This window comes from Anomaloglossus baeobatrachus, chromosome 4 (genome assembly GCF_048569485.1).
Source record: "Anomaloglossus baeobatrachus isolate aAnoBae1 chromosome 4, aAnoBae1.hap1, whole genome shotgun sequence".
NCBI classification, from domain to species: Eukaryota; Metazoa; Chordata; class Amphibia; order Anura; family Aromobatidae; genus Anomaloglossus; species Anomaloglossus baeobatrachus.
The window spans coordinates 572,503,568-572,530,357 of NC_134356.1; the positions used below are offsets into that span (position 1 = coordinate 572,503,568).

Sequence of the window (26,790 nt, forward strand, 5' to 3'; positions counted from 1 at the left end):
TGGGCTGCCACGGAGGCCCCTCGGTGGGCTCAGAAAAAGGGTTGTGAGAAGTATTGGGAGGTGGGAGTCCTCTTGTTTCGGTGTTACGTTTGGCCTCAGTTGTTATCGGGTTAAGGCAATGGGGGCATTTGAGTCTTTTGGGAGTGGAATGGGTTGGCGTAACAGGTTGGTGTTATCTGTGGGTTTATAACCCCTGGGTTTTTGTGGTGAGGGTGTGCCTCATTTGGATATTTGGGCATTCGTTGGTTCTCGGGGCCTCGACGGTCTGAGGCTCGCCTGAATGTTGCCAGTTGGGTCTGGACGGGTCGATGGTACTGGTCCAGTAAATTGGAGGCAGCGATTTGGTATCTCGAGAAGTTATTTATGAATGTTTTAAAAAAAAAAAAAAAATTGTTGGTTGTTGCATTGTGTAAGACATACCTGAGCTTAATCGTGGGGTAGTTTTGATAGTGTGACCAGGTTGGAATGGCGTGTGGCTCGTGCGATAGGCAGTATCAATCGAGCCTTATTGGGGGGGCGGCGCCAAAAGTTGGTGGCGCTGAACTGGTGGTTTTGGGGATGCGATGGGGGTGCATCTTCACGTGCTTGGTGCTGTTTTGTGGACGCTGGGATTGCGTGGAGGTGTGGTACAAGCTTTTGGTGTGTGGCGGGTCCAGGCCACGTAAGGAGTCACGTGCCCTGTCCTGTGGCGGGGGGTAGGTCTGGTCCAGAGGCGGTTGAAGGCAATGGTAACTGGACAGAGAGACACCATCTTGGTATGGTGGCTCCAGGTTCCGGGATGTTGCAGGCACGGGGTTCTGCAAAGTTGGGGGGTTAATCCGTAGGTGATTAATACCTCATCTCTGGGTCGGTGTGTTGCGGCCAGGGATACTGGGGTGAGAAGTGGTTCCTGGACTGGGCCTACTCAGGGTTGTATATTTACTGTATTGGTTACTGTGTTACCTATTGTTATTTGTTGGGGTCGCCCGTTGGACGGCGCCCCCTTGTGTTAGTATGTAAATAATAGGTAATAAAGGCTGCTGTGGCCAATTTTAAACCAAGTCACATGCAGTTCGTGTATTATTTACAGATGGTATTGGTGGGTAACACACATACAGCACGACTGGAGAATCCTTCCTCAATGGTCAAGAAAGCCATGGAACCCATAGGGTGGAGGGGCGACATGACTAGAGGGAAGGGAAGGAGTGATGGGGTTAATGGAAACAGGAATGGTTTGTTTATAAGGCAGAGTAAAGGGATTGGTGGGTAGGAGGAGTTCCCTGGAGGAAGAGGTGGGACAGTTGAGGGGTGTAAGTAAAGGACTTTGACTTACCCCCTCTCTCTTGACTTCCGGATATGGAACGATCCCCGCCCACCCTCCCTTGTGTTTAATGCCGAGGGGAATTTGGTCTGGGTTGTTTCTTTGTCACAGCAGCGGGGGGTAGGTCTGGTCCAGAGGCGGTTGAAGGCAATGGTAACTGGACAGAGAGACACCATCTTGGTATGGTGGCTCCAGGTTCCGGGATGTTGCAGGCACGGGGTTCTGCAAAGTTGGGGGGTTAATCCGTAGGTGATTAATACCTCATCTCTGGGTCGGTGTGTTGCGGCCAGGGATACTGGGGTGAGAAGTGGTTCCTGGACTGGGCCTACTCAGGGTTGTATATTTACTGTATTGGTTACTGTGTTACCTATTGTTATTTGTTGGGGTCGCCCGTTGGACGGCGCCCCCTTGTGTTAGTATGTAAATAATAGGTAATAAAGGCTGCTGTGGCCAATTTTAAACCAAGTCACATGCAGTTCGTGTATTATTTACAGATGGTATTGGTGGGTAACACACATACAGCACGACTGGAGAATCCTTCCTCAATGGTCATGGCCGTGCACAATCACCATTGTATGCTTACAGCTCGTAAGCACTGCACAGTCATTTATGCCTGCATCCCACAGGGTCACTGTCCTGGTTTTGTAGTCCTCTTATTCATTATAGCATACTTGTAGACTGGAGACTCATAGTAGTTTGCAGTTCTCTAAATTATCGGCTTATAGTTTTGCCTTAAAGACCACTATACTATACAGAACTGAAAAACAAAGGATTATTGACCGGCAAGACATATGGTGACAAAACTGACAGGTGTGACACAAACAGGTTTTGCTCTTGTAATTCCCATGGTTCTCTCGGACTTAGGCCTCTTTTACATGTCCGTGAAAATCACGCATGTGTTTCACGGACGTTTCTAAGCTGCGTATTGCCCTCGGTGTGCCGTGTGTATGGCACACGTGTGTTCTCTGTGTGTTATCCGTGATAACACACGGAGAATGGGAACTTTCTCCTCACCTGTCCCTGGCGTTGCTGTCCGTGGTGCTGATCTTCCGTCTCCGGTCCTGCCGACTCCCCCCCGCTGCAGCTTCCGGCCGCAGTGAAGTGACTATTCAATTAGCATAATGAGCGGCGGTCGGAAGCAAGTTACAGCAGCGGCAGAGACAGGAGGGCAGGAGAAGGTGAGTAAAGGGTTTTTTTTTTCTCGCAGATACATGTGTTTTCTCCGGCACGTGTCACACGGAACACATCCGTGTGGTCCGTTTGTGTTACGTGTGACCCGTTTGCGTTCCGTGTGACACCCGTGATGCCGGAGAAAACGTGGACATGTCTACGTGTGGACCACACGGGCACACATATGCTCCACACGTACACACGGTCCATGGCAGAATACACACGTGAACGCAGACCCATTGATTTTAATGGGTCTACATGTGCCCATGTCTCCAGTACGTGAGAAAACTGACCATACACGTACCGGAGGCACGGACATGTGAAAGAGGCCTTAATGTGACTATATCATTTGCCATAAATATGTAATTTGTTTTTAACCTGGTGTAAATTCAGCTATTCTACTAAATCTGGCATTATTATTTGTTGTTCATGAGACCCTCCATTCTTGAGATACCGCCATGTGCGGAATAATCGTGGTCGCAGGGGTCATGACCACAACCAAGCCCGGGAATTCAGGGGGCCTGCGGACCTCAGCGCCTGCTTCAGCTGGATGTGCGTCCGAGTGCACACATCCAGCTGAAATGCATTGCAGCACAGAGACCCGAGGGGTCACTGCACTCCAAATTGCAAAGTCACAGGAGGAAGCAGCTGGCTTCTGGGGCTAACACATGTGCCTGCTGTTTAAGAAAATGCATATTCACTACTCCAAATTTAACAACGGGGCCCATTGAACTCTAGTTACAGCACTGGATATAGCCCTCTCCTCCCTTGTTAGGCAAATGAGCATGGTCCTCCTGAAGACGCCCAAAGAGAAGATTTGAGAATAAAAGGGAAGAGAATTCTTTTACTCTTGAACAGACGAAAGATAGATGACGCCAGATTCAGGAGAACAGCAGCATTTGCACCTTCCAGGTCTTCTCTAAGCTGTCTACATAAGATAAAAGTTATCAAAATTACCAATTTTGATCATTTTGGCTAACGCTTGGAAAGTAGATACTAAACGATGGCGCACTTTTGTATGCCGAAAATGTGATCGGTCACATCGGAATTTTTGTGACAATTTTTGGGTGAATATACAAGCATATGGCACGATTCGGCCACTTTACATAAATCTAATTGTCTCCTAATCTGAAGCTCTAGTCTAGAAAGTTGTTTTTTTAAGTCTTTTCATGTATATTATAGTACTGACCCAGTAGAGAAAAGGTTAAAAGCAGTAGAGCGGCTTCCTGCTTGATCAGTATGGATGCAGAGTGACATCACAATTCAGCCTGCAAAGGATGGGAATAATGAGGAGGAGGGGAGCAGCGCAGAGTGGAAGCAGCCACCACACAGAGATCTGCAGTCAGAAGGCAGCAGCTCAGGAGCCTGGTCCCCTCTCTGACACCGCTCTGTATGACTGTCACCAAGGTAAGTTGAGCCAGTGCTGATGTATGCGGAAGATGGAAGGGGACAAGGAGAGGCAGAGATAAAATAAAGCCTACAAGCATGTGCGGGTTACATCACTCTCTATCTGGAGTGATCAAAAGCTTCCTATCGAAAAGCATTTAGAATCTCTGGGGTAAATGTGTTTAATGGGGCAGAGAAGTGCATTACGTGGGATGTGGGAAGTCACTGCGGTTATACCCACAGACTTTTCAGACTGCAAAAAGCTTATGCAGCTCTGATCCCACAACACACAACCACGCACCATAGTTCCCAACAATCAGCCGGTAATCTCTTGGACGCAGTCCAGACACAGGATTAATCAAGGAATATCACATAATACTGCTTTGCATGTTGTGGTGTCTTATAGGCTCCACGGCTCCCCTGATAATCTTCAGACATCTGTAGGGAGAACACATGGAAATCCAACCTAACCATTTCTGCAACCTGCTGCTTAAAGCTTTATGACGTGGGGGCGTGGGTGAGGAATTGCTGAATTTTCACAAGGAGGGGGATTGTTGGGTTTCAAGAGACGCAGCAAACTCTAATAAATATGTGCTGTCTACAAAATGTGTATTGGGAAAGTACCAGTACAACTATAACCTGGGGAAAGTAGTTAAAATGAGATGTGACGAATTATGGGATGTTGACTTTTAAGCAATTAGTTATTGCAGGGGTCTACAACTTGTCGCTTAGGAGCCACATGTGGCTAGCAGGCCTGTGATATCTGCCTTACGGGCCTGGGACATGTGGCTTTCACCAGGTCTGGCAAACAGCTATGAAGAGCAGGTCTCCAGATGGTGACTTCTGAGAGTAGCCACGCATAGAAGAGGAGATCTGGATGACTATCTGGCAGTATCATTCGATCTACAGCTTGAGTGCATAAAACTGGATGTAATAGAGTGGTGGGAGTGTTTGATGAGAGAATACCAAATGGGGGTAAGATGGACAGCTCTGAATATGAATATACTGCCTTGGTGTGATGGCTTTGGTGTTCATTATACTAGTAATGGGAGCTCTGCATGTCACTATTATGGGTGGTAGGCGAGAGCCGGATATCACTGCTCTGGGGGCTCAAGATATGGCTCGCAACTCTCTCTTAGTGTTTAATGTAGCTCTCAAGGTAATAAAGATTGGGAACCACTGAGTTATTGGCCCATTGTAGACTATGGAAAGCGTAGACAAAGGAGAGTCGGACAATTCAACAGTAAAATAAGTTTTTGGATCCAAGATAATTGGTGGAAGAAACTGGGGTGGGTTTTAGCGATCATCTCTGTGTTGTCAGGTAAAGCTATAGAGAAGAAAAAGTAATGCTGAATTGTCTACGCAAAATGCACTTAATGAAGGAATGATATAAGTGAGGTATCGGAAACGATGGATACTAGAATTATGGATGAGTACAGCCTATCATTATATAAGTCAATAGAAGACGATTGCTTGAGTCTAAAAAGCAATTAGGCCAGATGTACTGGAAATAACTAATGGGAAGGTATGAGAAAATGTGGTGGGTGGAAAGAGTGGGAGGTATAATGGAGATATATAAAGAGATGAGCCTGGTCTGTGATTTATGAATGCATTGTAATGATCTTGTATAGGGAGATATATATGTAAGTAACGGTGTAGATTAACTGAATAGATAGAGTATAAATCTGGTAAAATGCAATGTCCGCCAGGTACATCAATGCCTTCAAAAACTTCAAAAATGATAGGTTACCGATTCTAACTTACCCCAATGTATGTCTATCTAAATTAGATATAGAAATTAGATTGCAAATCCTACTGAGGACAAGGACTGATGTGAGGAATTATGGCTGGTATAGCAAGGTATGGATCAGGATAGTAGAACATTCAGCTGAGCCAAGAAACTAGAGCAGATGGATGAGCTGGTTTTAGACAGAACGGCTGATTCAGGGAAATATGGATCTATTTATTGAGAAGACTTTCTGATTTATTAACTCTGAATCTCAGTCAGTTATTGGTTTGCAATACGTTATTGTATTTAGAAGAAGAAAAAGATTCAGTGACGTGAAGTGGGGAAAAACATAATTGGGTTTGATGGAATGGTTGAGGGTGAAAGCTAAATTACATCTGTAGGAAATTAAGTATTTCATTGTTATGGGTTTTTGGGTTTTTTTTAATGAAAAATAAATTAAAGCAGGTGTAAGAAGGCATGTAGAAAGTATGAGATAGTGTATAGATAAGGAAGAGATAGAACTAGGTTGGGAAGAAATACTAAACTAGTTAAAACACATGTAAACTTATCATAAAGTAATACATTTCATAGTAAATTATAAAGTACAGTTCCTACCTATAATGAGTGACATGTTCACAAAGTATTAATGTACTGTTCTCATAGCAAATGGAAAAAAGTCCTACTGTTGCCACCAAGTCTGACAACAGATGGCCGGAAACCACTGTCAGAAATCCGTAGTCAGCAGGGGATGAGCAACTGTATGAACTCTCAATTCCTGTCTTAGTACAGTCACATACGTCCAATTCTGGAGAATAAATACTGATATGACAACATAGAAAAATGCCATGAACACTACTGCACCAATGGAAGTCATTTACAGTCATGGCCGAAAGTGTTGGCACCCTTTATATTATGGCAGAAAATTAAGTATATCTCCCTCAAAATGATTATAATTACACATTTTGTTATAAACATGTTAATTTCCGTTTTATTTATTGAAACAACACAAAAACAAGGAGAAAAAAGGCAAATTTGACATAATTTCACAGAAAAGTCCAGGAATGGGCAGGACACAAATATTGGCATCATCAACTAAATATTTGGTTGCACACGCTTTGGAATAAATCACTGCAATCAATCACTTCCTATAACCATCAACTATTCTTACACCTCTGAACTGGAAATTTGGACTCTTCTTTTACAGGTCTCTCATATTTGAAGGCACCTTTTCCCAACAGCAATTTTAAGATCTTTCCACAGGTATTCAATGGGATTTAGATCTGGACTCATTGCTGACCACTTCAGAACGCTCTAGTGCTTTGTTTCCATCCATTTCTGGGGGCTTTTTAAAGTATGTTTGGGGTCATTTTCCTGCTTGAAGACCCATGACCTTTGGAACTCTTCAGATTTCATGATGCCTTGCACACAGTCAAGGCACCCAGTGCCAGAGGCAGCAAAACAATCAAAAACATATTTGAACCTCCACCATATTTGACTGTAGGTCCTGTGTTCTTTTCTTTGTAGGTCTCATTCCATTTTCAGTAAACAGTAGAATGATGTGCTTTACCAAAAAGTTTTATCTTGGTTTCAGCTGTCCACAAGACACTTTCCCAAAAGGATTTTGGCTTACTCACATACATTTTGGCAAACTCCAGTCAATCATTTTTATGTCTCTGTGTCAGCAGTGGGGTTCTCCTGGGTCTCCTGCCACAGCGTTTCATTTAATTCAAATGTCGATAGATAGTTTGCGTTGACAATGGTGCACCCTGAGCCTGCAGGACAGCTTGAATTTCTTTGGAACTTGATTGAGGCTGCTTATCCATTCCAGATAATCCTGCGTTGCAACCTTTAATCAATTTTTCTCTGCCATCCCAGTCCAGGGAGATTAGCTACAGTACCATGGGTTGTAAACTTACTATGTTGTGCTTTGTGGACAATTGAACATCAAGATTCTGGAGATGGACTTGTAACTTTGGGATTGTTGACTTTTTCAACAATTTTGGTTCTCAAATCCTCAGACAGTTCTCTTTTCCTCTTTTTGTCCTGCATGCTTAGTGTGGCACACAAAGATACACAATGAAAAGATTGAGTCAAGTTCTCCCCTTTTTATCTGGTGTCAGGTGTGATTTTCATATTGCCCACGCTTGTTACTTCCCTCAGCTGAGTTTGAATGAGCATAACATGCTTGAAACAAAGTTGTTTACCCACAATTTTGGAAAGGTGCCAACAATTTTATACATACCATTTTTGGGGTTAAGTGTGAAATGATGTCCAATTTGCCTTTTTATCTCTGTTTTTTTGTTTTTCAAATACACACAAAGGAAATAACACATGGATGACAAAATGTGTAATTGCAGTAATTTTCTCAAAACACTTGATTCTCTGGAACAATTTCAAGGCTACCATGACTGTATATATGTGAGAAGATGCGCTGTCTTAGGCAATTATGCTATTCTGACCATCAAGGTATCATGGAGCTACGGAAATCTAACAAAATTGATATCATAGCAAGGCATAAAAGAATATTGATGCTGTGTGGGCACCAGTTGTGTAATTATTGTCCGATGGGCCCCAATGAAAAATTTGGATCTACCACATACCCTCCCCTGCATGTTCTGTCAGATGTATGGGCTCTGGTAGCATTCTAAATCCTATGACAACATACGTGTTGCCCCCCCCCCCCCTTCCCCCCGTTATGTAGTAATGTGCCACATCCTATACCAATTTCCCCCATCCTGGGCCACTTCCTGATATATATATATATATATATATATATATATATATATCCCCCATCCTAGGCTCCTTCCAGATAAATATATCCCCAACCTGATATATATGCTTCACATCCTGAACCCCCTTCCATGTATAAATGTTCCTCATTATGGGCCGCTTCCTGGCATATCTCTCCCGGATCCAGGTCATGGGCAGACATATCATTGCTGCAACCTGTGCAGTCAAAAAGGGGCCGAGTTAAGGGGGCCCATTTTCCCCTCAAAAGTATATGGAATTGTGCATTATGATGAATTAATGGACTGCAAATGGCCCATATATTGTTCTTGCACAGGAACCCTTACCTATCTGTATCCACCATGAATCCTGGTATATATGACCCCCGTGCCACCCTCCTTTTATATATATATATATATATATATATATATATATGTATATATATATATATATATATATATATATATATACACCCTATCCTAGGCCCCATCCTAGTATATACTGTATTTCCCTCATCCTGATATATGTATATATATATATATATATGTCCCTCATCCTGGTATATATGTGCCGGAACTGCCACCTCACCAACACCGCACCCTCTATCTCCTCCCCAATATCCTATAGAATGTAAGCCCTCTTACCTTTGTACCAGTCTGTCTATTGTAACTTGTATACTGTATGTATTCTGTATTCCCCTTCTCATGTACAGCACCATGGAATCAATGGTGCTCTATGCATAAATAATAATAATAATAATAATAATAATAATAATAATAATGATAGTATGCCCCCCCATCCTGGCATATATGTCCCCCAACTTGAGCCTCTTCCATGTATATATGTTCCCCATGCTTGGCCCTTTCCAGGTATATATGTCCACATCCTTGGCCCTTTCGCTGTATATATGTCCCCCAACCTGGTGTACAGTTAGGTCCAGAAATATTTGGACAGTGACACAATTTTCGCGAGTTGGGCTCTGCATGCCACCACATTGGATTTGAAATGAAACCTCTACAACAGAATTCAAGTGCAGATTGTAACGTTTAATTTGAAGGTTTGAACAAAAATATCTGATAGAAATTGTAGGAATTGTACACATTTCTTTACAAACACTCCACATTTTAGGAGGTCAAAAGTAATTGGACAAATAAACCAAACCCAAACAAAATATTTTTATTTTCAATATGTTGTTGCGAATCCTTTGGAGGCAATCACTGCCTTAAGTCTGGAACCCATGGACATCACCAAACGCTGGGTTTCCTCCTTCTTAATGCTTTGCCAGGCCTTTACAGCCGCAGCCTTCAGGTCTTGCTTGTTTGTGGGTCTTTCCGTTTTAAGTCTGGATTTGAGCAAGTGATATGCATGCTCAATTGAGTTAAGATCTGGTGATTGACTTGGCCATTGCAGAATGTTCCACTTTTTTTCACTCATGAACTCCTGGGTAGCTTTGGCTGTATGCTTGGGGTCATTGTCCATCTGTACTATGAAGCGCCGTCCAATCAACTTTGCGGCATTTGGCTGAATCTGGGCTGAAAGTATATCCCGGTACACTTCAGAATTCATCCGGCTACTCTTGTCTGCTGTTATGTCATCAATAAACACAAGTGACCCAGTGCCATTGAAAGCCATGCATGCCCATGCCATCACGTTGCCTCCACCATGTTTTACAGAGGATGTGGTGTGTCTTGGATCATGTGCCGTTCCCTTTCTTCTCCAATCTTTTTTCTTCCCATCATTCTGGTACAGGTTTATCTTTGTCTCATCTGTCCATAGAATACTTTTCCAGAACTGAGCTGGCTTCATGAGGTGTTTTTCAGCAAATTTAACTCTTGACTGTCTATTTTTGGAATTGATGAATGGTTTGCATCTAGATGTGAACCCTTTGTATTTACTTTCATGGAGCCTTCTTTTTACTGTTGACTTAGAGACAGATACACCTACTTCACTGAGAGTGTTCTGGACTTCAGTTGATGTTGTGAACGGGTTCTTCTTCACCAAAGAAAGTATGCGGCGATCATCCACCACTGTTGTCATCCGTGGACGCCCAGGCCTTTTTGAGTTCCCAAGCTCACCAGTCAATTCCTTTTTTCTCAGAATGTACCCGACTGTTGATTTTGCTACTCCAAGCATGTCTGCTATCTCTCTGATGGATTTTTTTCTTTCTTTTCAGCCTCAGGATGTTCTGCTTCACCTCAATTGAGAGTTCCTTAGACTGCATGTTGTCTGGTCACAGCAACAGCTTCCAAATGCAAAACCACACACCTGTAATCAACCCCAGACCTTTTAACTACTTCATTGATTACAGGTTAACGAGGGAGACGCCTTCAGAGTTAATTGCAGCCCTTAGAGTCCCTTGTACAATTACTTTTGGTCCCTTGAAAAAGAGGAGGCTATGCATTACAGAGCTATGATTCCTAAACCCTTTCTCCGATTTGGATGTGAAAACTCTTATATTGCAGCTGGGAGTGTGCACTTTCAGCCCATATTATCTATATAATTGTATTTCTGAACATGTTTTTGTAAACAGCTAAAATAACAAAACTTGTGTCACTGTCCAAATATTTCTGGACCTAACTGTATATGTCCCCCAGTCTGGACCCCTTACTAATATATATGTCCTTATCCTGGGCCCATCCTGTTATATATATTCCTTGTTTTGCCACTGTTCTATTACATAAAAAAAACATTCTTCTTAACTTCCTACGCTCACATGACACACAAAGTGCTCTTGTGTAGCTGGCGCAGAGGCCAGCAGGTGACATTGGCATGCTTCTTATGGTGACGCATTACATCACTGCCATGATGCAACGCTAATTGACTGGCACATTGACATCAGCTGCAATATATTTCAGCTGAATGTGCATCCTCGAATGCACATCCAGCTTAAATAGGCACTGAGTCAGTGGGCCCCCCTCCAGCATGGACCTAGTTGAGGTTGTGCACTCAGTGACCGTTATGCCCCTGGCAGGCCTTGATTTCTAAAGTTAAGGGATTTTACAGCATTTTATGTAAATTGTTTATACTTAGAATAGGACTTCAATATTGCATTGGTGGGCATCCAATTTCAGGTACAATTGCATACCCTTCATTATTTACCAGACTTAGGGCCAAACATTATAGGAGTTGTGCCTGGTATTGTAACTCAGCCCCATTCACTTGAATGGGACTGAGGTGCAGAGAGCTGCAGTTTCAGGCACAGCCACCACAAACTGTAAGGCGCAGTGTCTGGTAACCATAAAAGGGGATATGGTGCTTGTCCCTTTAAACTGCTGATCAGTGGTGATGGTGTGCCACCCCGTGGCCCCCTTATCTCCAGGTCGTCTTAGGGTCTTCAGGGACAGCGCGTCCTGGATCCTTCTGGTTACAGGTAGGTTGACTTCTATATGATTCGTGACGCCACTCTTGGTATTGCGGTCAGGGCGACCGCCACTGCAGATTAGGGAACGCCTGGGGCTGATGTTGAGTGCAGTTAGATGTGGTGGCCCACAGGTAGTACCACAGGTCGCAGAAGAACTCACATGCACAACAGGAATGCCTTTAAGGGTTTTTACGCACTTCAGGTGGCAAGGGTGAGTTAACCCGGGCGATGCTGTGATGCTCCAAGTGGGAACCAGGTTCCTTCAGGCTAACTTAGGGGGTGGCTACTGACTCACCTTCCTAGCCCTCTTGTGTTTGTGGTGACCCAGACTTGTAGTCCTACGGGGTCACCCAGGGAAGTTGCTTCTACCTGTTCTCCCCTTTTCGGCCCGTTTGCTTGTAGCCTGGACCAGGTAACTCCAGCTGCTTGCCTCTTGTTCCTATGGGCCCTCTCGCTGCTACGTGGCTGCGGACTCTGTGTTTTGGTTGGAAAAGGGCATGAAGTGCCCTCACCTGCAGGTTGAGCAGGCCAACTGAATGGGCCCCTGCTCTGGGGATCTGTAACCCCGTGAGGGCCTGGTTCACCTGGCAGTCCCCGTACTCAGCCACCCCTTTGCACTCCGGCCTCGGGTGGTTTTCGGGCGGCACTACCAAGTGGCCATTCTCCCCCGCCAGTAACCACTACACCTGCGGTGTCTGACTAGTGACAGCCTCCAGGTTCTTCCTCTGCGACTGCTCTCCCTGAGTTTCACTAACTGACTGGCTCACTACTCCCTCCCCTCTGTGCCTGCCTCCACAACTTAGCAACCAGGCTCTCTACCACACCCCTTAAGTGGAGATGGAGGCCATGGCCCCTCCTGGATTCCCCAGGGGTCCCTGCAAAGGTCAATGTGGGAGACCTGGTTACTATGTGTCTGTGTGTCCACACCCCGGTCAGCCTTCTGGATACCTGTGTTGTACTGCCCCCAGCATGCGTGCAGTACTCAGTGGTGTCTGACCAGGTCAGGGGCGCCACATTCCCCCTTAGTTATCAACAGCACGTCCTCGGGCTGTAAAGACAAACATTTTAAAATACATAAAACTGTAAAACATGTAAAAGCATCATAAAAACACTGTAAAACCACAGCAAGTACCATACATCACCACCCTCCACCCACAAGTCCGTTACCCACCCAAAACCTTCTCAGGAGGCAGGTCACCGGTCCTTTTAGCAACCAGGTCTGGGGCATCTGTTTCCCCAGACCTTTCCTCCAATCTTCCTCTCCTGGGGCTGGTGGTTGAAAGCAAACCCCTTCCCGTCGAGCCGCGTCTTTGGCCTCTTCTGACAGGATGTAGAGGCGGCTTTCTCAGTCGATGTTGTTACCGGGTAACCCTCTCTTGTGGTGCCGCGCCTTCGGCCTCTTCTGGCAGGAATGTAGAGGCTGCATCCACAGTCGATACAGACAGGATACCCTCTTTGTGGTGGAGAGCCAGGCCCCATAAACAGGCGTGCTCTTTGGTCACAGACGAGCCAGGCCACATAAATGGGCATGGCCAGGTGGTTGTACCTCTGGGGTAACTATACACACTGCGAGAGTTTGTGGCTATAGCCAGTTCATAGCCTATGGTCCTTGTTTAAAGTGCAGAAAACCAGGTACAAAAGCAGACTTTGTAAAGAGGGTTCTCACATCAGTATATGGGGGCATATTTCTTGAACTTTAACGTTGCAAACTTCAAACTTGTAACTTTTGACTTTGCTGTACTCTTTACATGGATTCTTCTTCCTTCTCCTTACCAGGGCTTGGGCCTGTAGGGCTGTGGCACCTGTAAATCACTGTGTCTCTATCGTCGTCTGTGGTACTCGATGTCTCTAGCTCATGCTCTTTGTCTTTGGCTGTTTCTCTTTCTGTATCTGTTTCTTGATCTTTGTCTTTGTCTGTTCCTGTTACCTGCTTTGGGGGTTGGGTAGGAACTGTTGGACTGCTATAGGCATTTCTGAGACATGGTGTGACATCTAGCGCAAACCAATCTCATTCTCCTTGGTGTTTAGTGAACTCAACCAGGTCTCCCATATGCAAGTTTCTTCCAGGATGTCCTCTGGGCAAGTGGGCTCTCACATCCCTCCTACTTACGAAGATGCCTTCTCTGACACCAGGTGCTACAATGAAGCCATATCCCGACTTAAGACTGAATTCTCCGACCACTCCACGGCAAAGGGGTCCTCTTTCCTGGTGGTGGGCTTTTCTTAACGTCTGTTTTTCTTCTAAGTCCCATGCTGTGACATCTTCCTTCTTATCTGGGGACTGCTGTAGTGTGGCCTGTATTGCTTGGGTGTGGTGCCGTGCTCTGCTCATGGGGCTCTTCGTGACTGCGGATTCCCAGGCTGCATACATGCGAGGTAAGGTTGATAGCCAACGCTTCATCCTCAGCGGGGGGATGTTGGTCTCTCCTCATCCCAGCGAGAGTAAGGTAGCATTTCAGGCTCCGGGCCCCCCTCAACCACACAAGGTGCTGCGTCCTCCTCTGATGGTTCTGGGCTCGACTCTTCAGCCTCCAGGCCTCCCCTCCCCCTTAGTTCTCCTGAGCACTCTTCCGGCAGCAACACTGGGGGTAAACGCTCTTCAGCAGGCCAGGGTGGTGGGCTTATCTTAGCCAGGGCTGCCGCTGGGACCACTCCGTGTCCGGGTAACTGCCTGGAGACGACGAACCGGTCCACCAGCTCCTTGTGGTAGCGGGCACTCAGCTCCTTCTTCAGTTTCAGGAAAACTGGGTCTTCTCCCGGCGGGGACGTAGAACCTGATTCCCGGAGCGGTGGCTGGGGTGTGATCACTATTTGTGCCTGGCAGGCTGGGGTAGATGGTCTTGCGGCCTGATCTTGGTGGGCCGAGATTGGCGTGGCTGCAGCCTGGTCTTGGCGGGCTGGGCGTCATTGCTCCAGGCGTCTCTGCAGGGATCGAGGGCTTCGTAGAGTGGGTTGTAGCGGGCGTCGCTGCTGTGGTCCGATCTTGGCGGGCCGGACGTCATTGCCCCAGGCATCTCTGCAGGGACCGCGGGCTTCGCAGAGTAGGTCATAGCGGGCGTCACCTCCGGGATCGCAGCAGGGATCTTCATGGGCATGGCAGCATGGCGCGCCGCTGGCATCGCAGCGGGGATCGGTGCACTTGTGCGGGCAGGGGCAACACAGGACTCACCCATCGGTAGCATCATCAGAGTCTGGGTGGTCACCGCCCGGTGTGTCACTTGTCGCGCGGTCCACCTCTCGTAGGTCCGACCCTCTGTAGCTATCTCCCGGAGCTCGGTGCGTCCGTCCCTGATCTGCTGCACGATCCTGGCCTCCAGCCGGTCACAGAACTGGGCAAGCTCCCAGTCCCACCAGGCAGCGGAGCCTGGCTCTGGATCGCTGTGTGCAGACGCCATCCTCTCTTCTCTCTCTGCACGACCTTCCACCTTCACTTCCTGCAGCTCTGTCTCTTCCCGCCGTCTCTAGACAACTCCGCCTCCATCACTTGCAAGGTCAGAACTCTGCGGGGGTTCTCTGGGTAGCCGCACCCCTTCGTGGGCGGCCACTTCTTTCTGTGCGGGCTGCTGTTGTTCTTTGGCGCGCTTTTCATGGTGGCAACATGGCAGCGCTTCAAACTTTTTAAGCGGACCGCCCAGGCACATGGTCACCTGTCTTAACAGGTCTAGTCCTTATCCTGTTCGTGACGCCAGAGTTGTGCCGCCCCGTTATCTCCAGGTCGTCTCAGGGTCTTCAGGGACGGCGCATCCTGGATCCTTTTGGTCACAGGTAGGTTGACTTCTATAGGATTCGTGACGCCACTCTCGGTATTGTGGTCAGGGCGACCGCCACTGCAGATTAGGGAACGCCTGGGGCTGATGTTGAGTGCAGCTAGATGTGGTGGCCTCCCGAGAGTGAGGCTGGCCCCAGGGCCCGCTGTAGATGTGTAGTACCACAGGTCGCAGAAGAACTTACACGCACAACAGGAATGTCTTTCAGGGTTTTTACTCACTTCAGGTGGCAAGGGTGAGTTAACCCGAGCGATGCTGTGATGCTTCAAGTGGGAACCAGGCTCCTTCAGGCTAACTTAGGGGGTGGCTACTGACTCACCTTCCTAGCCCGCTTGTGTTTGTGGTGACCCAGACTTGTAGTCCTACGGGGTCACCCAGGGAAGTTGCTTCTGCCTGTTCTCCCCTTTTCGGCCCGTTTGCTTGTAGCCTGGACCAGGTAACTCCGGCTGCTTGCCTCTTGTTCCTATGGGCCCTCTCGTTGCTACGTGGCTGCGGACTCTGTGTTTTGGTTGGAAAAGGGCATGAAGTGCCCTCAACTGCAGGTTGAGCAGGCCAACTGAATGGGCCCCTTCTCTGGGGACCTGTAACCCCGTGAGGGCCTGGTTCACCTGGCAGTCCCCGTACTCAGCCACCCCTTTGCACTCCGGCCTCGGGTGGTTTTCGGGCGGCACTACCAAGTGGCCATTCTCCCCCGCCAGTAACCACTGCACCTGCGTTGTCTGACTAGTGACAGCCCCCACGTTCTTCCACTGCGACTGCTCTCCCTGAGCTTTACTAACTTACTGGCTCACTACTCCTTCCCCTCTGTGCCTGCCTATGCAACTTAGCAACCAAGCTCTCTACTACACCCCTTGAGTGGAAATGATGGCCATGCCCCCTCCTGTATTCCCCAGGGGTCCCTACAAAGGTCAATGTTTGAGACCTGGTTACTATGTGCCTGCGTGTCCACACCCCGGTCAGTCTTCTGGATACCTGTGTTGTACTTTGTTGGACTTCCCCCAGCATGGGTGCAGTACTCAGTGGTGTCTGACCAGGTCAGGGGCGCCACAATGGAATGAAGTGGACCCCACCAATCAGATGTTATTAGACTATACTTAAGATTACTTTTATAGTACTGAATACCCCTTTAATATAAATATTGCCCTGGTTAATGCCCCTCATATGTTTCTACCTACAGTTTCAAATCCTAAATCCACTGAAAGAGTTAACGCATGTTAATCCCTGCTGCACTTGCATTAATTACAATCATTTACCGCATACCAAAGTTCCTCTAGATTTTATGGTTCCCTAACTAGCAATGCATTTCTAATCTTTAGCTTTAACCATTTGATTGCAGGTTAGAAAGTCCCAATGATGTAGAATTTTTAAAACTGAAATTAATTTGTACATATCTACATATATGAGGTTTTTGTGGCACATTCTCAATAAAGGAGTCACCTTGAATATTCCTGTGTCTGCCCGTTACACTATGTATACATATATTGAGAATACTGCAGTGGGGAGGTGCCTTATAATGCCAGTCTGCAGCAATCAGGGCTTCGGCACTGTGTGCTTTATGTGTACGTCCAGTCGGTAATACAACACTCAGGTCACTATTATGTATTATTCCTATATGCCATCATCTAATAGCAGGTGATTACACTGTGTATTGCTCAATTATACCGTATACAGACGAGATCCCGAGTAGCTGTCATTTCTGTACTTGGTTTATTCGATCATGGAAAAGCTATGGAGACAGGAAAAATGAAGAAGAAAGTAACCGGGAGTTAATCATCAAATGTCATTCATTATGTATGAGCTTAACGTTGTGTTTATGGAAAAGTGAATATAAAGGATTTCATTATAGCCCTTTATTTCTATTGTAAAGTTACTGCAAGGTCATTTCTTAAAGGAGTTAATTGAAGAGCTAAATATATCTTCTCCTTGGCCACAAAAAGGCACATTGGCGAGAAGTATTTGGGTGGAGACTCTTGGGATTGGATAAATTAGTGAATGCGTTATAAAGGGAGATACAGATGAAGCTCAATGAACACAGCACAAGACTATAATGTGTGAAATGCTGATTCGGGGGACTACGCTATAGTAGGGTGAATTGTAGTGGTGTTTATATACTTGTAGACGGTGCAGTGTCAGCTATGTCCTTGTGCCTGGGGAGTCCACAGAGACCCCTTAATCATCATATAATAAGACAGTAGTATTATAAATACACCCTGCTGGGGCTGGGGGGCACTGCTGATGATCAATATAATCAAGGACAACCACAATAACAGAACTAAATCTAACATAACTTGTAGAACTGTACTAATTCCTTAAAGAAGGGGTTAATCCAGGCTGCAAATATGGGTCTCCATTTGATACCATTTTTTCCTAACCTCTATTAGAGAATGGCCTTATACATTGCTGACTTTCTCTACAGGCCCCATAAGGCTATGTGCCCACGCTACAGGATTTACCGCGGATTTACCGCGGATTTTGCCGCGGATTTACCGCGGATTTGCCGAAAATCTGCAGCAGCAGCACTTCCAAGCCATTTCAATGGCATTTTGGAAATGCTGTGCCCATGCTGCGGATTTTTCCGCGGCGGATTTGCCGCGGATTTTGATCCGGAAAAATCTGCAGCATGTCAATTGTTTGGTGCAGATTTGGTGCGGATTTTTGGCTTTGAATGGGGAAAAAAAAAAAAAAAATCCGCATCAAAATCCGCGGCAAATCCGCGGTAAATCCGCGGCAAATCCGCGGGTGCGGATTTGCCGCGAAAGTCGCGGATTTTCAGGCAAAAAAATCCGCAGGGACATTCTAGCATGGGCACATAGCCTAAAGGTGGGAAAAAAAAGAGGAGGAAAAGGCCCAATGGTTCCTTTAGTACCATTCTCTCCTCCAAGATGATTAAGATTTCTGATATTGTCCGCATGCTAAGAGGGAGGTGAAGCTATGAGGCTTTAAAGGCACTGTCAGCACAGAATGACTGTTCAAACCAAGTACAAGCACTCGGTGCATCAAGGCGTGGCCGAACATTTAAGTGCATCTTCCCATCTGCCTGTTTTCCATCTATCTCCGCTCTTCTCTAGCTCTATAAAGCCAGAGTTGTCATTCAAAGGAAGGTGGGGATGGATGGAACACAAGTAAATGGAAAGGTGCACTTAAATGTTTGGCCACACCTTGATGCACCAAGCCCCTGTACCTGGTTTGAACGTCTATTCTGTGCCAACAGAGTCTCTTTAAAGGCCATCATTCAGTTGGACCCACCCTCCTAAACCATATATATGAGCATGCTGGTCATTGAAAATAGAATAAAATGATACCTTGATATCTGAAAAAAGCTGGCATAAAATATCGGCACCACCTGGCATATATCCTGTGTCACTCACTGCCAACCAGTCGATCCCTCTGCAGGACTTTGCATACAGATAAGGGTGTTCCGCTTGTTAATCACAGTGCAGGACAAAGATTCACAGGATTCCAAAAAGATAGCGGCACTCCAAATCCAAGGAAAAAACTTTCTGCTTTATTCCATCAACGTCATAAAATAACAGCTTCAACTTCATCACCTTCATAAAATAACAGCTCCGGGAGTTACCGTCATGCGGAGGAGGGGGAACAGTGAGGTGCAGGTGCAAGAGGCTGTACAACGGCCGTTTCACACAAACATCCACTTCAACAGGTCCACCTGTCCTTCCTACGCAGGACAGTAACTAAAGTTTTTCCTTGGATTTGGCATGCCGCTATCTTTTTGGAATTCTGGGATACCTTGATATCTGTCATCCAATGTCTTAGGGGTACTTTGCACGTTGTGACATCGCTACTGCGATATCGTCGGGGTCAAATCGAAAGTGACGCACATCCGGCGCCGGAAACGACTCCGCAACGTGTAAAGCCTAGATGCGCCGATAAACGATCGCAAAAGCGTCGTAAATCGGTGATCTGTGTAGCGTCAGACATTTTCATAATGTCACACCAATAGGAGATACGATGTTGTTCTTCGTTCCTGCGGCAGCACACATCACTGTGTGTGAAGCCGCAGGAGAGAGGAACATCTCCTTACCTGCCTCCACCGCCAATGAGGAAGGAAGGAGGTGGGCGGGATGTTTACGTCCCGCTCATCTCCGCGCCTCCGCTTCTATTGGCCGCCTGCCGTGTGACGTCGCTGTGACGCCGCACGACCCGCCCCCTTAGGAAGGAGGCGGGTCGCCGGCCAGAGCGACGTCGCAGGGCAGGTAAGTGCGTGTGAAGCTGCCGTAGCGATAATGTTCACTACGGCAGCTATCACAAGATATCGCATGTGCGACGGGGGCGCGTACTATCGCGATCGGCATCGCTAGCATCGGCTAGCGATGTCGCAGCGTGCAAAGTACCCCTTAGTCCAGAGAAATCCATGTTTTTCTTATATGTAAATGAGCTGTTAAGATCTATGGATATATGGGTGCTCTCACTTGTTATTGATTATTTATTTGCCCGAAGACGGGGAGAGTGAAGCTAGGGCTGATTGGACGCAGGGCTCCCGTGATGTACTAGCCTCCCGTAAACCCCGGGAGCGCAAGTGCCAGCACAGCTGGAATGGCAGCGGCACTGGAAGTGATTATAAACTTTTTTATTTTAACATGGCAAACATGGGGAATGAGAAGGGCTTATCCTAGAAGTGGACAACCCCTTCAAGTTAGACAATCAGTTTTTTATTGACCAGGCTTAATTTATGAGTCTTTCTTTATCCCTAGTTTTTGTGTGCTATGAAAGCAGCTGGTAGAATCCAACTGGACTAAAATATTTTCGATTTCTGTTCTGATTGTGACCTGCGCTATACCCAATCTTCAGTAGACGCTTACTAAGTGAGCCAAAGTACAATAACAGTAAACTTGTCCATTAAAACACCTCTGCATATATTCTCTTTGGTTAAGTTGCTCCACTGGTATAAATCTTGTTTAGATGTTAATGAAATAATGATGGACCAGTTATATGAAATAGTATGCTTATTTTTTTCCTGATTTCCCTATAAATATTTGTAAAAATAAAATAAGTACATTTTAAAAAAATGTGGATTAAACACTTTTAATCTTGTTCAACAAAATATACCGAACAAAAATCTAAACCCAACACTTGTTTTTACTCACTTTTTTCATGAGCTGAACTCAAAGATCTAAGGCTTTTTCTATATATAGAAAAGGCATTTTTCTGTTAAATATTGTTCACAAATTTGCCTAAATCTGTTAGTGAACACTTCTTCTTTGCCAAGATAATCTATCTTCCTCACAGGTATGGCATATCAAGATGTTGATTAGACAGGGTAATTATTGCACAGGTGCGCCTTACAATAAAAGACCACTCTCAAATATGCATTTTTATCACACACTAAAATGCCACAAATATCGCAAGTTTTGAGGGAGCGTGCAATTGGCATGCTGACTGCAGGAATGTCACCAGAGCTGTTGCCTTTGAATTGAATATTCATTTCTCTACCATAAACTAAAGGCATTTCAGAGAATTTGGCAGTGCAGTACATCCAACCGGCCTCACAACCGCAGGCCACGTGTAACCACACCAGCCCAGGATCTCAACATCCAGCACCTTCACTTCCAACATCGTCTGAGACCAGTCACTGAGACAGTGGATGCTACAATCGGTGCGTAACCAAAGAATTTCTGTGCTAAAGCCTGCTTTACACGGGACGATCGATCGTGCGATTTCACGATCGATCGTACCCGCCCCCGTCGTTTATGCGTCACGGGCAATTGATTGCCCGTGGCGCACAAACTTGTTAATCCCCCGTCACACGTACTTACCTCCCGGGCGACGTCGCTGAGGGCGGTGAACATCCACTTCCTGAAGTGGGAGGGATGTTCGGCGTCACAGCGACGTCACATGGCCGCCGGCCAATAGAAGCGGAGGGGCGAGATGAGCGGGATGTAAACATCCCGCCCACCTCCTTCCTTCCACATAATACGTTGTGTTTATCGTTCCCGTGGTGTCACACGGAGAGACGTGTGTTGCCATGGGAACGATGAACAACCGGCGCCATGTTTCATAAACGATTTTATGAAACCTAGCGACGAGTACACGACTCATGATTTGTGAGCGATACTGCATCTCTAGGAGGTGTCACACAGGCCGACGTCGCAAGCGACGCCGGATGTGCATCACAAAAACCGTGACCCCGACGATCTATCGCACGATCGATCGTCTCGTGTAAAGCACCCTTAAGTGTTAGAAACCATCTCAGGGAAACTCATGTGCAGCTCATCGTTCTCATCGAAGTCATCACCTGACTGCAGTTTGTCATCGTAACTGACTTGAATGGGCAAATTCTCACATTCAATGGCGTCTGGCACAATGAGAAGTGTTCTCTTCATGGATGAATCCTGGTTTTCACTGTACAGGGCAGATGGCAGACTGGTAAATAGTGGTCCCACCATATACTGACTGGTTTTCTACCCCCCCTTCCTCTCCTGGATCCTTTACGTACTGTAAAACTGCACATTTTAGTGTGGCCTTTTATTTTGGGCAGCCTAAGGCACACCTGTGCAATAATCCTGCTGTCTAATCAGCAGCTTGATCTATCACACCTATGAGTGGGATGAATTATCTCGGCAAAGAAGAAGTGCTCACTAACACAGATTTAGGGGTGCTTCACACATAGCGAGATCGCTACTGAAATCGCTGCTACTTCACGGTTTTGGTGACGCAACAGTGACCTCATTAGTGATCTCGCTGTGTGTGACACTGAGCAGCGATCTGGCCCCTGCTGGGAGATTGCTGCTCGTTACACACAGCCCTGGTTCGTTTTTTTGGTCGTCGCTCTCCCGCTGTGACGCACAGATCGCTGTATGTGACAGCGAGAAAGCGACGAAATGAAGCGAGCAGAGAGCAGGAGCCGGCATCTGGCAGCTGCGGTAAGCTGTAACCAGGGTAAACATCGGGTAACCAAGGTGGTTACCCGATATTTACCTTCGTTACCAGCCTCCGCCGCTCTCACGCTGCCAGTGCCGGCTCCTGCTCTCTGCACATGTAGCTGCAGTACACATCGGGTTAATTAACCCATGTGTACTGTAGCTAGGAGAGCAGGAAGCCAGCGCTAAGCAGTGTGAGCTGCTCCCTGCACATGTAGCTGCAGTACACATCGTGTAATTAACCCGATGTGTACTGTAGCTAGGAGAGCAGGGAGCCAGCGCTAAGCAGTGTGCGCGGCTCCCTGCTCTCTGCACATGTAGCTGCAGTACACATCGTGTAATTAACCCGATGTGTACTGTAGCTAAGAGAGCAGGGAGCCAGCACTAAGCAGTGTGCGCGGCTCCCTGCTCTCTGCACATGTAGCGACGTTATGATCGCTGCTGCGTCGCTGTTTGACAGCTAAGCAGCGATCATAACAGCGACTTACTAGGTCACTGTTACGTCACAGAAAATGGTGACGTAACAGCGACGTTGTTGTCGCTGTCGCTATGTGTGAACCCAGCCTTAGACAAATTTGTGAACAATATTTGAGAGATAAAGGCCTTTTGTGTACATAGAAAAAGTCTCAGATCTTTCAGTTCAGCTCAAGAACAATGGGAGCAAAAACAAAAGTGTTGTGTTTATGTTTTTGTTTATTATAGTAGTTGTCTGTTATCCATAAAAAAATCTGTGCTATGTGTACAATTCGAGAGCCATATTATGGAAGGACAGCTTCCATTAAGATTCTTGGGAAATGTGTCCGTCTACGCGATACATAGAAAAGAGCCGCTGTGGTCACAGCTGTGTCTCAACCTGGACACACAGCCAAAGCAGCATCTCCTCCATATTACCCCATTCTGCCTGACCTTGTTTAGATATTATATGTGATTTGTGATCAGAGACGCCCATTGAAGAAAGAAGGGGTTTATATTTATATTCCCCACTATAGTTGTGAATAGAAAGAGACCTGTCAATCACAGTGATCCTTCCCAAACATCAGCTTTCTATTGCATCATGATCTCGTTTCCCTGGTGCCCTTCATCTTACTTAAAACCCGAGGTCAGAATGCATTAATTATTCATTAGAATTATTGTGCGCTGACCTAAATTTAACAAAGTGATCAGAAAACCTGACACATTTTCATCTCACCCATCACAGAAAACGGCTTTTGATGATTTACATAAATAGAAACCTAAAACATAATATGGAGCTCCTAGGCCCAGAGAAATCTTCTACATGGCCCCAATCTATCACAGTTCCTTAAAGGGGTTGTCCACTACTGTTACATTGATGACCTAGATAGGTCATCAATGTCTGATCGGCTGGGGTCCAACTTCCAGCACCCCGCTGATCAGCTGTTCTCGGTCCTGGCGGCGGCAACAGGCAGGTGAAAATGCTCAGTTTTGGCGCTGTTCCGTCTTCTGACAGTAGCCGTGGCCGGGTACTGCACATCCGACTAACATTCTAATTAATAGGAAGAGGATGTGCAATACCCAGCCTTGGCCACTACCAGAAAACGGAGCAGTGGCGGAACTGAGCATTTCCAGCTGCCTGCTGCCGTTGCAAGGACCAAGAACAGCTGATCAGTGGGGGTGTGGGGTGTCGGACCTCAGCCAATCAGACAGAGATGACTTATCATAAGGATAGACCATCAATGTAAAAGTAGTGGTCAACCCCTTTGGCTATGTGCGCACGCTGCGTTTTTTTGACGCTGCGTTTTTGTGCGTTTTTGGCCGATAAAAACGCACAAAAACGCACCCGCGTCGAAAAAACGCGTCAAAAACGCGTGCGTTTTTACCGCGATTTGGTGCGTTTTTGGCTGCGTTTTGCTGCGTTTTTGATCCCTGCGTTTTGGTGCGTTTTTCCAATGCATTGCATGGGCGGAAAACGCAGAAAAACGCAGGAAAGAATTGACATGTCCATTTTTTTTTTCAAGCTCAAAAACGCAGCTTAAAAAAAAAGTTGTGTGCGGACAGCAAAAATGAAAACTCATAGACTTTGCTGGGGAAGCAAAGTCATCCGATGTCGTAGTGTGCAAAGTGCCCCTTAGGCTAGCTGTCCTAGTACCGTCGTCCTGGCTGCACCATTTTAGAGTAACATATACCTGGCTATAATGATTCATGCTGCCTGTGATTTGAGCAGCATGAATCGGCTATCATGTTGACTTTTGAGAAATTATATTTTTTAAAACTCTTTTACAAGTTTACCCAATCAGAGCTCGCATGTGTGACCTGTGCAGATAGATGCACTTGGCACCTTACCTGGCACATCACATGACATTAGGATTATGCTTGCCTAATATCACAGTTGTTGCAGCTGAATCCCCTGATTCATTGATTGGAGAGCATTATTTAGGCATGGTAGCATTATTTCACCACTATATAGTCAACCATACAGTCAGGGCAGAATAAAAGAATGAATGGATGGATGGATGGATGGATGGATGGATGGATGGATGGATGGAAGGATGAATGAATGGATGGATGGATGGATGGATGGATGGATGGAAGGATGAATGAATGGATGGATGGATGGATGGATGGATGGATGGATGGATGGAAGGATGAATGAATGGATGGATGGATGGATGGATGGATGGATGGATGGATGGATGGATGGATGGATGGATGGATGGAGGGATAGCTGGAGGGATGGATGGCGGGATGGCTGGAGAGATGGATGGCGGGATGGCTGGAGGGATGGATGGATGAATGAATGAATAAATGAATGAATGGATGGATGGATGGATGGATATTACAGCTTCTCCGCATACAGCAGATTGCAAGGTTTATTCTTGGATGGATGGATGGATGGATGGATGGAAGGATGAATGAATGGATGGATGGATGGATGGATGGATGGATGGATGGATGGATGGATGGATGGAAGGATGAATGAATGGATGGATGGATGGATGGATGGAGGGATAGCTGGAGGATGGATGGCGGGATGGCTGGAGGGATGGATGGCGGGATGGCTGGAGGGATGGATGGATGAATGAATGAATAAATGAATGAATGGATGGATGGATGGATGGATATTACAGCTTTTCCGCATACAGCAGATTGCAAGGTTTATTCTTGGATGGATGGATGGATGGAAGGATGAATGAATGGATGGATGGATGGATGGATGGATGGAAGGATGAATGAATGGATGGATGGATGGATGGATGGATGGAGGGATAGCTGGAGGGATGGATGGCGGGATGGCTGGAGGGATGGATGGCGGGATGGCTGGAGGGATGGATGGATGAATGAATGAATAAATGAATGAATGGATGGATGGATGGATGGATATTACAGCTTCTCCGCATACAGCAGATTGCAAGGTTTATTCTGCTTTTTGAAAAGATAATCTTCTTTGTCAGCTTTGGCTTCTATAAGATAAACCTCTTAGTGGTGGAGTGAGATAAGAGAAAACCATTGGTCAAGTCTTTAGTGTGAGGAGTCAGAAAAAGATAATCAGTTAGATCTTACAACAGTCTGGCTGCGACTACTCCGTTTGCATTCAGTGATGGATTCCATGGTGATAAATTTAGGGTTTGCAAAACCTCAAAGCAGCAATTAACAGACATAATTGGGCTTCATCCAAATTTTATAACTGAAAAGTAAAATAGATACTAAAGCATTTAGCAACCAGACTAGCGAATGTGCTCTTATAGTGGCTTTACTATATTTCTTTATAAAACACACCTTTGGCATATAATGGTGCAGGTTGATATGTATCTCATCACGACAACCCCATTTTAAAAAGAAATTGCCCTAACCCTGGTGATCAGTTGCTAACACTAGTTTAAGGTTAAAGTAGTCATTCATTCCACAGATTTCTATATCTCCTTACTCCCTCATACACGTGAGGTTCATTTTCGCGAAGCATTTGAAGGGGTGGTAGACAGAAAGCTTCACAGCATTTGTAGATCAACATCGCCTCTGCCGGTGAATGAGAACTGATAGGAACTGGACTTCAAGGAGTGTGTTTCCTCAAGGGAAGAGTTAGTAAGGGTCACCAGGTCAGGTGATAACTCTCTGGCGCACTTACCAAATATAAAAGGCTTGGCTGGCAGCAAGGAGACAGAGTTGGTGCCACAACTATCATGGAGAGGACATGTACAAAACAGAGCATCTGGAAGTGTACTGAGTCCAAAGAAGACCTAAGACCTACCATCTCCTGAGGAACCCGAATATTGAATACCGTTGCTAGAGGTACCCGAAGACCAAATACCATCGGCAGAGGAACCTGAAGACTAACACTGAATACTGTCACGAGAAGAGGACTAGACTACACAGTAATAAAGCGCTGAAGCCAGAACACCCAGCATCCAGAAAAGGACCAGATTACGCAAAGCAGTGAAGATTGAACACTAAGAACTGGAGACCAAGAAACGAACATTTGCTTCAGTGCAGTGTCCAAGAGAGCCGGGCCATTACTT

At 46.2% G+C, this 26,790-nt stretch overlaps 1 protein-coding gene across 2 annotated transcripts in view; it reads left to right on the top strand.

The window, feature by feature from the left end:
• The first annotated feature begins 3,770 nt into the window (after window positions 1–3,770).
• Window positions 3,771–26,790, top strand: part of CORO2B (coronin 2B) — a 135,653-nt gene continuing 112,633 nt past the window's right edge. Inside the window, exon 1 of one of the 2 annotated variants that reach the window (XM_075346076.1) lies at window positions 3,771–3,877. Coding sequence is in view for 1 of the 2 variants with exons in the window: in XM_075346077.1 (XP_075202192.1) it covers window positions 3,863–3,877 (15 nt within the window). In the remaining variant the exon portion in view is untranslated. The remainder of the gene's footprint in view (window positions 3,878–26,790) is intronic. The other variant, XM_075346077.1, reaches the window with a different exon arrangement.